Raw genomic sequence first — 14715 nt, forward strand, 5'->3', positions numbered from 1 at the left:
TGGTGGTTAAGGGTGCTGGACTCCCACGTGGCCGACCACAGTTTAAGTCCTGGATCTGATGGCTTACTTTCGCACTTTCCATCTCTCTTTTTCTGTCCCTCTCTGGTCAAATTAAAATAAAATTTTAAAAAATTATTAAAAAAAAACTAGAAGCACATGTAGATGTAAATAGTTCTTCTTATATGATTATTTTCTTCATCAGCAAGGGGTAAAGATAAGTTTATACCAAACCACATTCCCAGGCAGATCATGGTTCACAGGTTGGATGAGTCGCAGATAACTGGATGAGGCCAGATAACTGATAGGAATTAACTCAAATGAAAATGTACTCAGATTTCAGACTCATGGTGCAGTATACTCACACTGTGGTTTTATTATTCCGAAGTCTTGAGACTCTCCATCTACCCAACCTCCATACAGTGCACAGCCATATTAACACAGATGTACCTCAGGGGCTATCTGCACCAAACTAGGAGAAACTGGGTTTTTGTTTTGTTTTGCTTTCTTTAGATTTTTGCAATAGTGCACATGCACTCACCAGAGAGAGAGTGAGGAAAAGTGAGAAATCACCCCCCAGGAGAATGGCCATGCTGTAGTCCCTTCTCCTCCACTCTCCTCTTGGGATTCTGGGCATGCATGGACATGCGCTCAGCGTGAATTTCAAGCCTCCAGGTCCCAAACTCAAACTGTGGTCAGCAATATGGAAGGCCAGCACCTTAACCACCACGCCACCTGCTGGCACCTAGGAGGAACTATTTTTAAATAGAACTATGTTTTGACTAAAAAAAAAAAAAAAACCACCAGGTGGAATTCTTAAGTTGGCTATCTGGTTAAGTGAACAGAACTCAAACTCATCTGAAACCCAGCAATCTCTATGGGAAAACAGAACTAACTTTTAAAGCAGTTAATACAGAAATAATTTTTAAAATTTGAATACACAAGGCTATATATAATCTTTGAATATGGAATACTATTTTGAATCTGTGAACTAAAAATTCAAGTGAGAATGAATTCTAAAGCAAGAACTTCATGACTCAGAATACTTCACAATTGTAACAAACAAGTTTGCCACATATCTATAGATTAAGAAAAGGACAAAATGGCACTAGCTGTATTTTAAAGATCATAATGTTCTTTCTTTCAGTCCAGATAAAATCACATATTGGATATTTTTGGACACTAACTTTTCTCTTCAGAAAAATTTTCTTTTTTTGGCTCCTGTATGTGCTCATTTACTAAACAAAGGATAGCAATCTTTTCTCTCTTTCTAAAACCCACATAGATTCACATCAGGAAAAAAAAAATCCATGTGAATAAACACTTTAGAAACAGTTCACTAAAAAGTGAGCAGTAACATGTGTGACGAAACATGAGCAGTTTAGCCAAAGTCCCTGAGGAATAATAATAATTCCTTTCAAAGGAATTGTCATTTCCTCAAAATGAAATTAAGTCAGATTAAATTTTCCAATATTGTAGCTGCTTTCCCCATGTTTTATTTAGAAAAGAAATAATAAAATAATGACATCATGCTTCAGTCAAAAGGATAGGTAAATAAATGATCCTCTAAAAAGATACCCTTTAGATTAATATGAATTTTTAAAAAATCTAACCTTAAGATTTAGCCAAATTGTGGCAGAGATTCTTAAAAGTAATCGAGGTATTTAGATTCTTCAAAACTACAGGGGCGTAGTACTGGGCATGAAGGTACATTAAGTGAGAATAAAATTAGAAAAAAGGAATTAGCAAAATGAATTAAAAAACAACTTTTGAATTCATTTTATAATATCTAATAACCTGAGTTAATGGGAAAATAATTCAATCCTGGCAATATATAGCCCAGCATATGCTTTACCATCAGATATTTTCAGTAAAAACCTACATTCATTCAAGAATAATCTTCTCTAGTAATTTGTTAAAAGGTTTCCCAATGCTGGTAATTGGACAATTTTCACAAAGAAAAATTCCTCAAGTGTGGGTATTACAAAAGCTAGAGTAGGCTTTCTAGTAGATTGGCCAAGCAGTTAAACTTTTGGTTGTAAAATTATCTTCACTTTGCTCCTACTTGTTTGGCTAAAGGGAAAAAAAAGTATTCATTATATGTTGAAATATGCAATGAACAATCTGGTTAAGTATTTTTGATGACACCACTTCAGCTGAAAAGCGCTTGTTTCTTTAATAAGCAAAACACAAATTCTGGTTGTTAATATGTATTTTTTCTTAACAATAAAAGAATATTCAGTTGATGGTCAGGAGATCTACTTTCTACCCATTGCTCCACTGATAACAGGAATAATTAGCTGGGATAAATCATCTAGCCTTTCTGTGCCTGAGTTTCATTGTCTGTAAAATAGGAATAAGAATATCTCTGCTACATTATTCACAAAAATATTTTGAGGATAAAATAAAACACTAGAAAGCGCTTTTATTTTTTTCAAAACACAATATAAATGCTATATCATGATATTGTTAATAATTTTACAGTTACCTCTTATGTTACCCATTGAGATACGTGCTGAAGGTAGGTGTTCCTAAAAGACCACAGGTTGAATATTTAGTTTGATTTTATTTTAAAAATAATAAATCACAAAACTAAAATGTTTGAACAAGGTCACTTAACCCTCTCCCCAAGTGGTTAGTTATTATTATCATCATCTTTGTCAGTATTACTTTTAAGATATATGTTTAAAAGAGATCTTTAATATGTCAGCTTAACTGGGAAAATGTGTCTCTGGCACAGGTGGTTTTCAGAAGAAGAGCAGATCTTCACAAGAGCTTTGTCTTCTGCTTTTATTTTAAAGTGCGAACCCTGGGTGGAAAGGGACAGACTGTACTCCAGAGCTGTCACTGAGGAACCAGTTCCCTCAGAGAGGCCAGAGCAGCATGGATGCGGACATGCAATCTGTTCTCAAAGTCGTAGCCCGAGAAATCCTCCTGAAAGACCAAAGAAAGGTATTTATGGACTGAGCTTACACAGGGCACTGTGGTATAAACCATACTAAAATTTGTACTTCCCAAAGCAAAATCCCTTACACTCCTACTAAAGGTTTCACATCCGCCTGGTTTTCTTATTCCTTAAACATCAAACTTCATGCTCATTTGAAAAATGTCAGGGTTGGCCCCATAGTGCAACAGTTAAGCACTGCCTATTGGAAAATGGATCCCACACGGTAGACCACAGTTCAAATCCCAGACCCAGTGGCTTGAAAACCATATTGGGTATGTGTGCATGCATGCCCCAAATCTTGACAAGAGGGAGAAATGAAAGAAAAGCAACTGTCGTGTGAACACACCCTATTAAGGGTGCTTTCTCTATCTCTGGTGAATGCATATGCTTTCTGGCATTAAAAAAAAAAAGTTTATAATAGAAAGTCAACCAGGGACCAACAGGTGGCATGGTAGTTAAGGTGCTGAACTCCCACATGGCCAACCATGGTTCAAGTCCTAGAAGCTTGCTTTCTCACTTTCTGTCTCTTTGTCTCTCTTGGGTAAGCACACATGCCTTACAGCAAACTAAAAAATAATAGTAACGGGACCAGCAGATGGCATAATGTTTATGTTGCTGGACTCCTCTGTAGTTGACTACAATTCGAGTCCCAGACACAGTAGCTTCATTTGAACTCACGCTGGGTGTGTGTGTGTATGTGTGTGTGTGCCCAAGATCCTCAGAGGAGAATGGAAGAGAAGGGATTACTATGTGGTCATCTGCCCTGGGGAGTGATTTCTTGCTTTCTGTCTCTCTATGTCTCCAGTGAGCATAAATGCCCAATAGCAAAAATCTCTCTAATAATAATAATAAAATAAAAATAAAATTTAAAAAATTATTCTTAAAAGATATAGCAACTGATTGTCAATAATGTTCTGTTTAGAAATTTTTCCTCATGTTATTCTCTTTTTTTTGGAGACGTTTTTGCTATAGGGCACGTGCGCTCGCCAGACAGACAGAGAGAGACATAGAAACAGAAAGCGAGAAATCACTCCCCCAGAGGGGAAGGCCACACCGCAGTCCCTTCTCCTCCATTCTCCTCTCGGGATCTTGGGAGGCACGCACACGCACCTGGTGTGAGTTTTAAGCCACTGGGTCCGGGACACAAACTGCAGTCGACTACATGGGAATCCAGCAACATAGCCATTATGCTAATTGCTGGTCCCTCTCATGTTATTCTTGAAACAGTAGCCTTAAGTTGTGCTCAATGCAAATTATTGCTAGAGATTCTTAATTCAAGAACATAGTTATGAAACCAAAAATTACATTCCCACCCAGACATGAAGACTAGCTAGCATGCTCATAAAAACATCATGAATAATTTTATAGGAATTTCTTATGATCTTGGTAATTTCACTCAAAAATGAAGTGCTCAGTGATTCCATTGGCTAGCACTTCTTTCCAGAAATATCAACCAGACCATCACTTTGCAAACTGTCTTGACTCTGGAATTATATGTGTACAATGCAGGATAAGAAAGGCCACTGGAAATAGGCATATTAGGGTTTTTACCTTTGCTTGAAGAAGTAGAGTTCTGCCTCTTCCTACAGTCTATGAGTATAAGAAAAACATCTCTCTTAATTTCTATACTTGTACATACCAAAGCAGAAAATATTATAATTGAAGTTTATGTTATTTAAAAGTAGACACAGAGGTGAGTAAACTGTTTAAGTATAACCACTTGATTTTTTTGATATAAAGATATTTATTAGTTTACACCAAGACACTACAAATAAATTTCATAGTCTTCACTTAAAAGTGCCTGTTAGTCAATAAAAGGCAACAGCTAAGGTATAATACCTTAGGTTAAAATATTATTAAACAACCTAAAATTAATGATAAAAGGTCTTATCTCAAATCTGTAAGTTATACATCCTAACTAAGGGCCTCAACATCATTTTCCAAGGAGTGAATAGACCAGTTTGTTACATGTTATGCACACATACACACACATTCCCCGACTTGTATGGTTTGACTGAAGATTTCTAGATTTTACAATGGGCTGATCAGGTTTGCATCATTGTTATCCTGAAATAAGTCAAGGAGCATCTGAACCTACAATGGTTTGACTTAATGATATTTTTGACTTACAATGGGTTTATTGGGACGTAACCCCATAGTAAGTAAAAGAACATCAGTATTAAGACGGCGTGAAGAGTGAAAACTTCATTACAATAAAGAATTGAATTTTGGAAGTTTCTATCCAAATTCATGAAAATCATATTTTATGTTTTGGTGAAACTAGACTTTCAAATGAAATAACTTCCCATTTAAAAACCCATCTTTGGCAAGATAGGCTGCCTGTTTAAGAATTAGGCTAGAGATACATTTCTGTTGATTTAGTTTGATGCTTAGAAGACCTATATGATGGGTCGTCGGGAGAGTCATGATGCATTTTCACATTACAAAGACATAGAAAAATACATCATAACTTTCCCAACGACCTAACAGTATTTGAAATCTGAGTTGAAGTCACTAAACTTAGAATTCAATAAAACTAATATCTGAAGTTCATCAAGCACTATGGAATCATTATTAAAATAAGCAAATGACCCCATTGTGCTAACATAAGTATACATCTGAATAGTAACTATCGAATTAAATTTATATGATATCCTAAAATTTTTAGAGTAATAGTGCACATCACCTTCTTCATTCTCACTATACTCTTTATTAAATTGTCAAGGCAGGTTTTTATTTTTATTTATTTATTTATTTTTTTGTATCCTGTTTTACAGATTAAAAAGAAGGTATGTGGATAAGTAACTTAACCAGTGATACACTAAAATAAATGGCAGAGCTGAAACCCTAACACAACTCTGTTCTTACGAATAAACCACACTGCATTATATCATACCAATGTGAAAAAAGTAAAGATTTTCCCTCAAATGAATCCTTGTCCAAATAGTTACATTTAGATTTCAAATTTCAGAGAAGAAATTACCTTCTTAAAGCTAGTAAGATGAGATTACTAGCTTCCTGCACTCAATCTATGTGAAGTGAAGGAAAAGAAAAGGAAGAACACTGTGTTCGAACAATTTATTTTAAACAGAGACAGCTTTGTGCCTACTCGTTTTTTGTTAATGAACTCATATGCGTTTATCTAAGATCTTACCTCTGGTTTGTCTAATAGAAGACAGCCAAGTTCATAACAAGCATACGGCTGAACATATAAGTTATTCTGACGACACAACTCATCTTTAACAGCTCGCTGGAAGAACTGAAAGTAATATAGTGAAATGAATTTATTTTCCTACTTAACATAGGCTCATCATGATCGTCATGAGACAGGAAAGAGGAGTCATTTTGCTTGTTTCCCAGATCAGATTTTCTCTTTCTCCTCATCTTTATTCCTTCCCATTCATCTTCATTCATATCTCAAAAGTCCTTTACACTCTTGGCTGGTGAGCTTCCTCTAGAATATGCTATCCATCAGCCGGCCTTCTTTGTGCTACTTATTTTCCAGCTGACAAACAGACTCTACTGACTTTATTCCTGAGAATATCTTTATTTATGTTTAAAAATCTTAGACATCCTGGGGCTGACAGGTGGTGTGGTAGTTAAAGGCTCTGGACTCCCACATGGCCAATTGAGGTTCAGGTCCTAGGCCTGGTGGCTTGCTTTCTCACTTTCCCTCTCTCTATCTCTTTCTGATCGAACTGGGAAAATAATAACAGTAATAAATAAAGTTAAATAAAATAATTCTTTAACAATAAATCTTAAACATATTTATTTTAATACTTAGAACAGAAAACACACAATCTAAGCATCATCTCTTGACTGCATCTTGCAGGCACTTAAGCATCTGTTACAAAATAAGCTGTGTAGTAACAACCGGAAGCCCTCACTGAAAGGTTGATTTAAAACTACAGTGGAAGTGCATTAACATTCTAGGATTTAAATGCTAAAAGTCTATTACTGTATGTGAGCTTTTTCAGAAAGCAGTTTAAGTAACACAGTAATAGTTTCTCAAAAAAACCAACCAGACAAAACACTCAGAAAACTCCCTCCAACTGCGTTTGAAAATACGTGTACATATACTGTCCTACACCAACAACTTCCTAGACCCCACCTCCAACATTGCAACAGTAATCTGCAGTTATAAAGATAACTGGAACTGACCCCATAGCTGAGTGGTTGTGAGAGCCAGATTTCACATGGCCAATCACAGTTTGAATTCTGGCCCCAGTGCCTTGAAAAACACACTGGGCAAGTGTACATGGGTGCCTCGAATCCCAACAGGATGGAGAAACAGAGGAAAAGGGATTGCAGCATGACCACACCCCACCCGTGGGGTGCTTTCTCTCATTCTTTCTCTCCATCTCTCTCTGATAAGCACATGTACCCTCTGGTAATTAAAAATAATTTTTTAAAAAAGAGTGGAAAAGTGAACACATGCTGACATGTTTGATCACTTATGTTTTTGTCTATGAGGCTTCACTCTGCTCCTTCAAAATTATCTTCCTCCTCCACTCCTCCTTTCTCCGGTTGAGATGGTCATCCTTGATAAATAGCTGGTGCCAGAAAAAGAACCCATATAAAAAGAAATATTCCAAGGATTGAAGTTACGTCAAAAACTAGTATTCACCATCATTAGCTTCTACCATCTGAGAAGATGGCAAATAAAGTAGATAAGGGGGGGCCACAGGTGGCATGGTGGTTAAGGCACTGGACTTCCACATGTCCAACCACAGTTTGAGTCCCAGACCTGGTGACTTGCTTTCTTACTTTCCCTTTCTCTCTGTGTGTGTCTCTGTCCGGTCAAATTGAAAAATAAATAATACCAAATAAAATTAAATAAATAAATAATTCTTTTAAAAAATAAATAAAATAAAGTTCTTATTGCAGTGGGAGGTTTTGTTTAATGTTTTTTAATTCTTCATATTCACAAGCATATATACAAGTGTTCACAATTAATTTCCTTTAGCCACAATAGCATTAACATTTTACCTGAACAGCATCTTCTGAGTTTCCTAGACATTTGTGTATGGCACCAAGGAGCAAATACTTTAATCCAACAACAGATGAATCATCCACTTCATGGCAAGCTTAAAGACAAAGAGGAGTAAAAAACAGCAGGAAGGAAATATGTTCACTTAACTCCCTAAATATCAGGAAGAATTAAGGCGACATTCATTGTTCAGCTACTTATTCAGTTCATGTTTTGGTCCCTCATCTACAAGTGAGTCTCTTAAGACAAAGACAAAAATATCAAACTTCATAGAGCCAAGACAATTCAAAATGGCATCATATTATTACTAAGTTGTGGGTTTTTTTCAGAGATTTTTGTTGTAGGGTGCGTACACTCACCAGAGAGAGCGACAAAAAGCAATAAATCATTCCCCAGGGGGATGGCCATGCTGAAATCCCTTCTCTTCCATTCTCCTCGGGATTTTGGGCACACACGCACAGGCACTTGGCATGAGTTTTAAGCCACTGGGTCTGGCACTTGATCCATGGTCAACTATGTGGGAGTCCAACCACGTAACCACTATGCCCTCTGCTGATCCCATTATTACTAAAATTTTTTCAATCTGAAAAGAATACATACTGTCTAATTTTAGCTATGTGACATCTGGAAAAGGCACAACTATGGAGACAGTAAAAAGTCTGGTGATTGGGAAACAGCAGTTAGCGTAATGGTTATGTCGCTGGACTCCTACGTAGTAGACTGCGGTTCGCGTCCCGGACCCAGTGGCTTAAAACTCACGCCGGGTGCATGTGTATGTGTGCCCAAGATCCCGAGAGGAGAATGGAGGAGAAGGGATTGCGGCATGACCATCCCCCCCTGGGGGGTGATTTCTCGCTTTCTGTCTCTATGTCTCTCTCTGTCTGTCTGGCGAACGCACATGCCCTACCTATAGTGGGGGAAAAAAAAAAAAAAACCTCTCCAAAAAAAGAAAAAAAAAAAAAGTCTGGTGATTGACAGGGGGAAGGGGAGGGAGGGAGGAATAGGTGGAGCACAGAGGGTTTTATTTTTAAAGAATGATTTATTTACTTAATTCCATTTGTTATTATTATTCTTTAATTTGACCAGAGACAGAGAGAGAAAGGGAAAGTAAGAAAGCAAGCCACCAGGTCTGGGACTTGAACTGTGGTCAGCCATGTGGGCATAGAGCACCTTTAACCACCATGTCACTTGACAACCCCCAAAGGATTTCTCAGGACAATGCAACCATTCCATGATATCACAATGGTATACACAGGTCACTAGGCATTTGTTCAAACCCATACAATAGTTTACATTACGTTTACTGTGAGTGTGAACAGCGTGGGCTTTGGGTGATTATATTGTGCCACTGCCAGTTGATTGATTATAACAAATACACCACACTGATGCAGGACGGTGGTAGTGGGACAGGGTTGGGGATCCAGAGGAGTAGTTAGGACTCTGAACTTTCTGCTCAATTATTCTATGAACCTACAACTACTTTGTAAAAAAAGTTCTATTTCAAAGAAAAATTATACTAATTTTTAAAAAGACCATACAATGAGTCCCTTTACATGTTTGTATGAGGTACTGCAGGAGTCAAGGAGTTTGAAGCTGGTCCCTCCACTTCCAGAAGCTTGTGGACGATGGACACATATGTTGGAGGATCCTACGTTACTGAAGTTTCCCAGGGAAATGGTAAAGGTGGACTTTGGAAACAGAGAGGAGCTAACAGAGTGGAAAAGTACAGAAGCTCCTCATCATCCATGGTTTCATTCTGCACGGTTGCAGTTACCCGCAGTGTGGCATTTTGGGTGAGAGAAAGGAGAGAGAGACCACATTCACATATAGCCTATTGTTATAATTGCTTTATTTTATTATTGTTGCTGTTTTCACTATGCCTAATTTGTAAATTAAACTTATGATAGTCACGATATTCCCCCATGAATAAGATGGGGGCACTGCAATATAATTATTTATGTGAACAAATAAAGGTATTGAGATCTAATAAGATCTAATACTCTCAAGTTACAGAACACATAATTTGGAGAGCTGGATGGAATAGCAAGGAGGTGAATTGTGAAGAATAGAACCAGAACCTGTAGGAGCAGGAATTGCCCCTCAAAGCTAGGCTGGGAATATCCCCACACAAAAATAAGGAATTCAAATGGTCTCAAGACAGCAATGTTGAAGAAATGTTAATGCAATGTGTTCTCTTGCTCATTCATTACACTCAGGCATTCAATATGTGTTGAGCACTTACTATTTCCTAGGCAGTTCTCAATACTTAAAGTACAGCAGGGGCAACACAGACAAAAACTCCTGCCCTAACCAAGAACAAACATCTGTCTAAAGAAGATATATAAACAGCCAAAGAGTATATGAAAAAATGCTCAGTATCACTAATTATTAGGAAAATACAAACAAAAACTACAGGGAATAACTACCTCATCCCTGTTAAGATGGCCATTATAAAAAACAAATTAATAATGAATTCTGATGAAGATGTAGACAAATTGGAACCACTGTGGTGGAAATGGAAAATGGTGTAGTAGCTGTGGAAACATGTATGGGGGATCCTCAAAAAATGTAAAAAGAACTACCCTACTAACCCAACGATCTCACGTCTGGGTATTTATCCCAAAGAACTGAAATCGGGATCTCACAAAAGGCACCAGCACTCTCAGGCTCATTGCAGCGTTATTCACAGCAGTCGGGATGTGGAAACAGCCAGGTGGTGGCAAGGTGGCGGGGGGAACTGGATCCCATGTGGCCAACTGCTCGGCTTGCCTAAATCTAGGGGTTTAAAAAAACACGCCTAGAGAGATGGAGGAGAAGGGACTGCAGCGTAGCCATCCCCCCAGGGGTACTTTCTCTCTTTCTGTTTATCTCTGTTTCTCTCTTTCTGTTTATCTCTGTTTCTCTCTTTCTGTTTATCTCTGTCTCTCTCTTTTTCTCTCTCTGTCCTGCAAGTACACACACCCTGTAGAAAATTAAAAAAAAAAAAAAAAAAGGAAAAAGTGGACCAGCAGGTGGCACGGTGGTTAAAGCACTGGACTTTCAGATAGCCCACAGCATGGTTTGAGTCATAGACCTGACTGCTTGAAAACCATTCTGGGCACATGTGCACACATGCCCCAAATCCTGAGAGAACAGAGGAGAAGGGATTGTGGCATGGCCATCCCCTTTGGGGGTGATTTCTCACTTTCCCTCTCTTGCACATATGGCCTAGGGAAAAAAAAAAAAAAAAAAAAAAAAAAAAAAACAAGAAAAAAGATATGGAAACACATAAGTGAATGAATGAATAGATAAATAAAATCTATTAATAGTACAGACATACAATAGAATGTATTATTCAGCCTCAAAAAAGAATAAAATCCTGACACATGGCACAACGTGGATGAATCTGGAAGGCATGAAGCCAAGTGACATAAGCCAATCCACAGGAGGGTAAATACTACATGATCCCATTTATATAAGGAACCCAGAGGAGCCAAAGTCCTAAACAGAAACTAGAACGCTGACTGCGAGCGCCCGGGGTGAGGCGGCGGAATGGAGATGTGCTGTTTGGTATCTCTAAAGTTTCAGTTACGTAAGATGAAAAAGTTCTAAAGATAGGCCATATAATATCGTGCTTAAAATTAACAATAAAAACTGACTGGGGGGGGATCAAACTAAGTGTAGCGTGCTCAGACAGCAATGATGTGAAATCTATAAAAATAATAAAATATTTACTGAGAATAGCTTTACTGAGAATTTCTACTTTTGGCAATTTATCCCACAGGTAAAGGTGTATATAGATGCAAAGAGAAATGGGTAAGTCTAGTCACTGAAGCACGGGATGGTCAGTTATCGGAGCAAAAGACTGAATAACCTGTGTGCTCATGGTGGAGGGGGAGCGTTAAATAAATGATCAGTATTCACACTTTGGAAGATTACAATGACATCGAAAGAATGAGGTGGGTCTATGTGTTGATACGAGGTGATCTCAAAAACGTTGCTAAGTGACAGATGCATAGGGCGGTATGGTACACAGAGAATGTTCCCACTATGTACACACACGTGCACGCACGTACACACTTATCCATGCAAGTGTATAGAACATCTGTGGAAGGTCACCCAAAAACCAAGAGCTGCGGTTGTCTTCAGGGAGGAGACTGAGTATCTGGGGAAGAAGGGATGTGACATTTTGCTCCATATCCCTTTGAACAATTGGAACATGTTCATAAGTTTGTCAATTACTCAAAAAATAAAAATACTGTAATCCTAAACATAAACCAAAGTTTGCCACACACACACAAATTATTCCAAAAAAAAAAGCTTACATTTTATCGGGACCAGTCAGTGGTGTGGTGGTTACAGCAGCTAGATCCCACATGGCCAAGTGAGCAGTTCGAGTCCCAGACCTGGCGACTTGAAACACACTCTGGGTATGTATGCACGTGTGCTCAAAATCCCGAGAGGAGAATGGAGGAGAAGAGATTGTGATGTGGCTATCCCCCCACTGGGAGGTGATTTCTCACTCTCTCTCTCTGTATCTCTCATGAATACATGTGCCCTGTAGCAAAAACAAAAACAAAAACAAAAAAACAAAAAACCTTATATTTTGTCAGAGAGAGAGAGAGATAATACGAAAGACAACCAGGCAAAATATGTTTCTCAAGTAAGTATAAGCACAAGAGTGAAAAATAAAGCCAGCCTGAAGGATTGAACACATGGGGCCTGTACATGGAAGAGGCACAGTTTAAGCCCCAGTGAAAAGGTCGATTTGAGTAGAGACCTGGAGGACAGGAGGAAAGGAGTCACGTGGGTGTCCGGGATACAGCACTTGCAGCCAGAAGGAAGAGCAGGTACAGGGCACTGGGCACTGAGGCCAGTGCCTGTCAGGTTTGTTCCAGGACAGGACAGAGGAGCTAGAACTCAGTGAACACGGAGGAAGGGCAGCCAGAGGCAACGGTATTGGGACTTACAGGCTGCAGGGCACTGCCGGTCACTGAACCTACAAGACGAGACATGGGCTTTTACTTTGCATGATAGGAGAGACCACCAAGGTTCCAAGAGGCACAGTGGCACAATATGAGGTAGTTTGAAAGATCACTCTGGCTGCTGTGCTGAGAATTCAAGGACACATCTTTAAAATGCAGAGGAAAAACGTAGGAAAGAAGGGAAGGTGGGTGAGGGGGCCATGAATAAAAACATGAGACAAGGATATAGGATTTAGTTCTGCTGATAAAGGGAGTTACAGACGAAGACTCTGATAAGCTGAATGTACAAAACCACGATGGCATGATGGGAAGTTGAATGATCCAGACTGCTTACTAGCAGCGTTTTCTGGACTACTTCTCCCCAAAGATCTTCCCTGCACACCATATAGTTGGATCTGTTTCGGTCATTACTGCTTAACATGGGGGAATGAGAAAAGATAATTAATAGATCTGAGAAATGAGTTAATTCATCACAAAGATATTAAAGAATTATCTCAGGTTCATTCCAGGAGTTGTTTCCCTGTCCGTGAACACATCTTCGGTGTCTGTTCATTTTGATGCCTGGAAATGGGTTCAAGGATTATAGAATCAAATCTCACTTAAGTGATACTTAAGCATATCAATTTCCACCTGCCTTATATTTGCATTTGTGTTTTAATTATTTTTAAATACATGATCTTGCACTTGCACATTAAAAAAAATACTTCAGAGCTTTCATTGTTCCTCTGAGTCAGACTTGGGTAGATACCTATCATAGATTTTCTTCAACAAGGGACAGATTTAAAATTATTCAAATCCCTTTTAAATAAACACAGCAGAAATAATGCCTCCAAAAAGTCTGTTTCAACTGGCCCCTGGGGAGGGCTACACACCTACTCTAATGATAGGCCCATTGTGCAAAATTGCTTATGGAGTTTCATTCCTTTACTGTTGCTGGGATATCAACACTGGCAATGTTTTGCAGAAAGCATCCACAGAGAAGAATGATGGTGAAAGAATACGCCTCAGTGGATAATGCCACATTTGGTCAAAAACACATTTAACTATAGAAAAATCTGACAAATTTTCTACTGTGGCTTACATAATAGTTCTGGAATAAGTGTAAATCCCCCCCTCCAGCCCCCATAAGGCACATGTGCTCACCAGAGACAGATAGAGAAAGTCAGGGAGAGGGAAAGTAAGAAATTGCCCCCAAGAGGGGATGGGCACACTGCAATCCTTCTCCATCCTCCTCCTGGGTTTCTGGGCATGTACACACATGCACCTGGCATGACTTTCAAGCAGCCAGGTCCAGGATTTGAACCACAGTCAGACATGTGAGAAACTAGTGCCTTAATCAGCATATCACCTGCTGGCCCCAAGTGTAAAATGTTAATACTGCATTTCTTTGGGAAAGGGAAGCATAGATGTGAATCAGCATACATCTCCAAGATAATTACTTCCTACGAAATCATCCTTTTGAGTGTACACACTTCCATTTTAACACAGCAACAGCATCCTAATTGTATTTCTAAATCTTCACACTCCCAGGAAGATGAAGCTGTGCTATGGAATGCTATGGAATGTTCTGTCCTCAGAACAGAAGCATAAACACTAGCTCCTCAGGGAGCTGGGCGACTACCTCAGCCGTGTCTTCATTACCAGGCTGTGGCAATGCTGCCGGCCTTTCCTACTTTGGGTTGTAGTAAGAGGCAAACAGTTTGCCGGACTACAAAGTATCATTCAAATGTCTACCACTGCTAAACCTTCGGAAGAAATGTTCTTTCTTTAATGAGTACCAAAGTCCTATTAAAAAAAATGTCTCTCTGAACTTTCCC

The 14715-nt window shown here is 38.7% G+C and overlaps 1 protein-coding gene and 1 long non-coding RNA gene across 3 annotated transcripts in view; one reads left to right on the forward strand and one right to left on the reverse strand.

Moving 5' to 3' along the window:
• LOC106735865 (uncharacterized) overlaps positions 1-2877 on the forward strand; it is a 6224-nt gene extending 3347 nt beyond the window's left edge. The window contains exon 3 of the long non-coding RNA XR_001371063.1: positions 2799-2877. This is a non-coding gene — a long non-coding RNA (uncharacterized LOC106735865). The remainder of the gene's footprint in view (positions 1-2798) is intronic.
• TTC39C (tetratricopeptide repeat domain 39C) overlaps positions 993-14715 on the reverse strand; it is a 126717-nt gene continuing 112994 nt past the window's right edge. For both annotated transcript variants that reach the window (XM_006157653.3, XM_014591292.2), the window contains 4 exons: positions 7934-8031; positions 6099-6203; positions 4496-4534; positions 993-2931 (listed from right to left, as the gene is read on the reverse strand). In XM_006157653.3, the coding sequence (XP_006157715.1) occupies positions 2842-2931; positions 4496-4534; positions 6099-6203; positions 7934-8031 (332 nt within the window). In that variant the 3' untranslated portion in view covers positions 993-2841. The remainder of the gene's footprint in view (positions 2932-4495; positions 4535-6098; positions 6204-7933; positions 8032-14715) is intronic.

Source organism: Tupaia chinensis, unplaced genomic scaffold (genome assembly GCF_000334495.1).
Source record: "Tupaia chinensis unplaced genomic scaffold, TupChi_1.0 Scaffold000550_1, whole genome shotgun sequence".
Classification (NCBI taxonomy): Eukaryota; Metazoa; Chordata; class Mammalia; order Scandentia; family Tupaiidae; genus Tupaia; species Tupaia belangeri.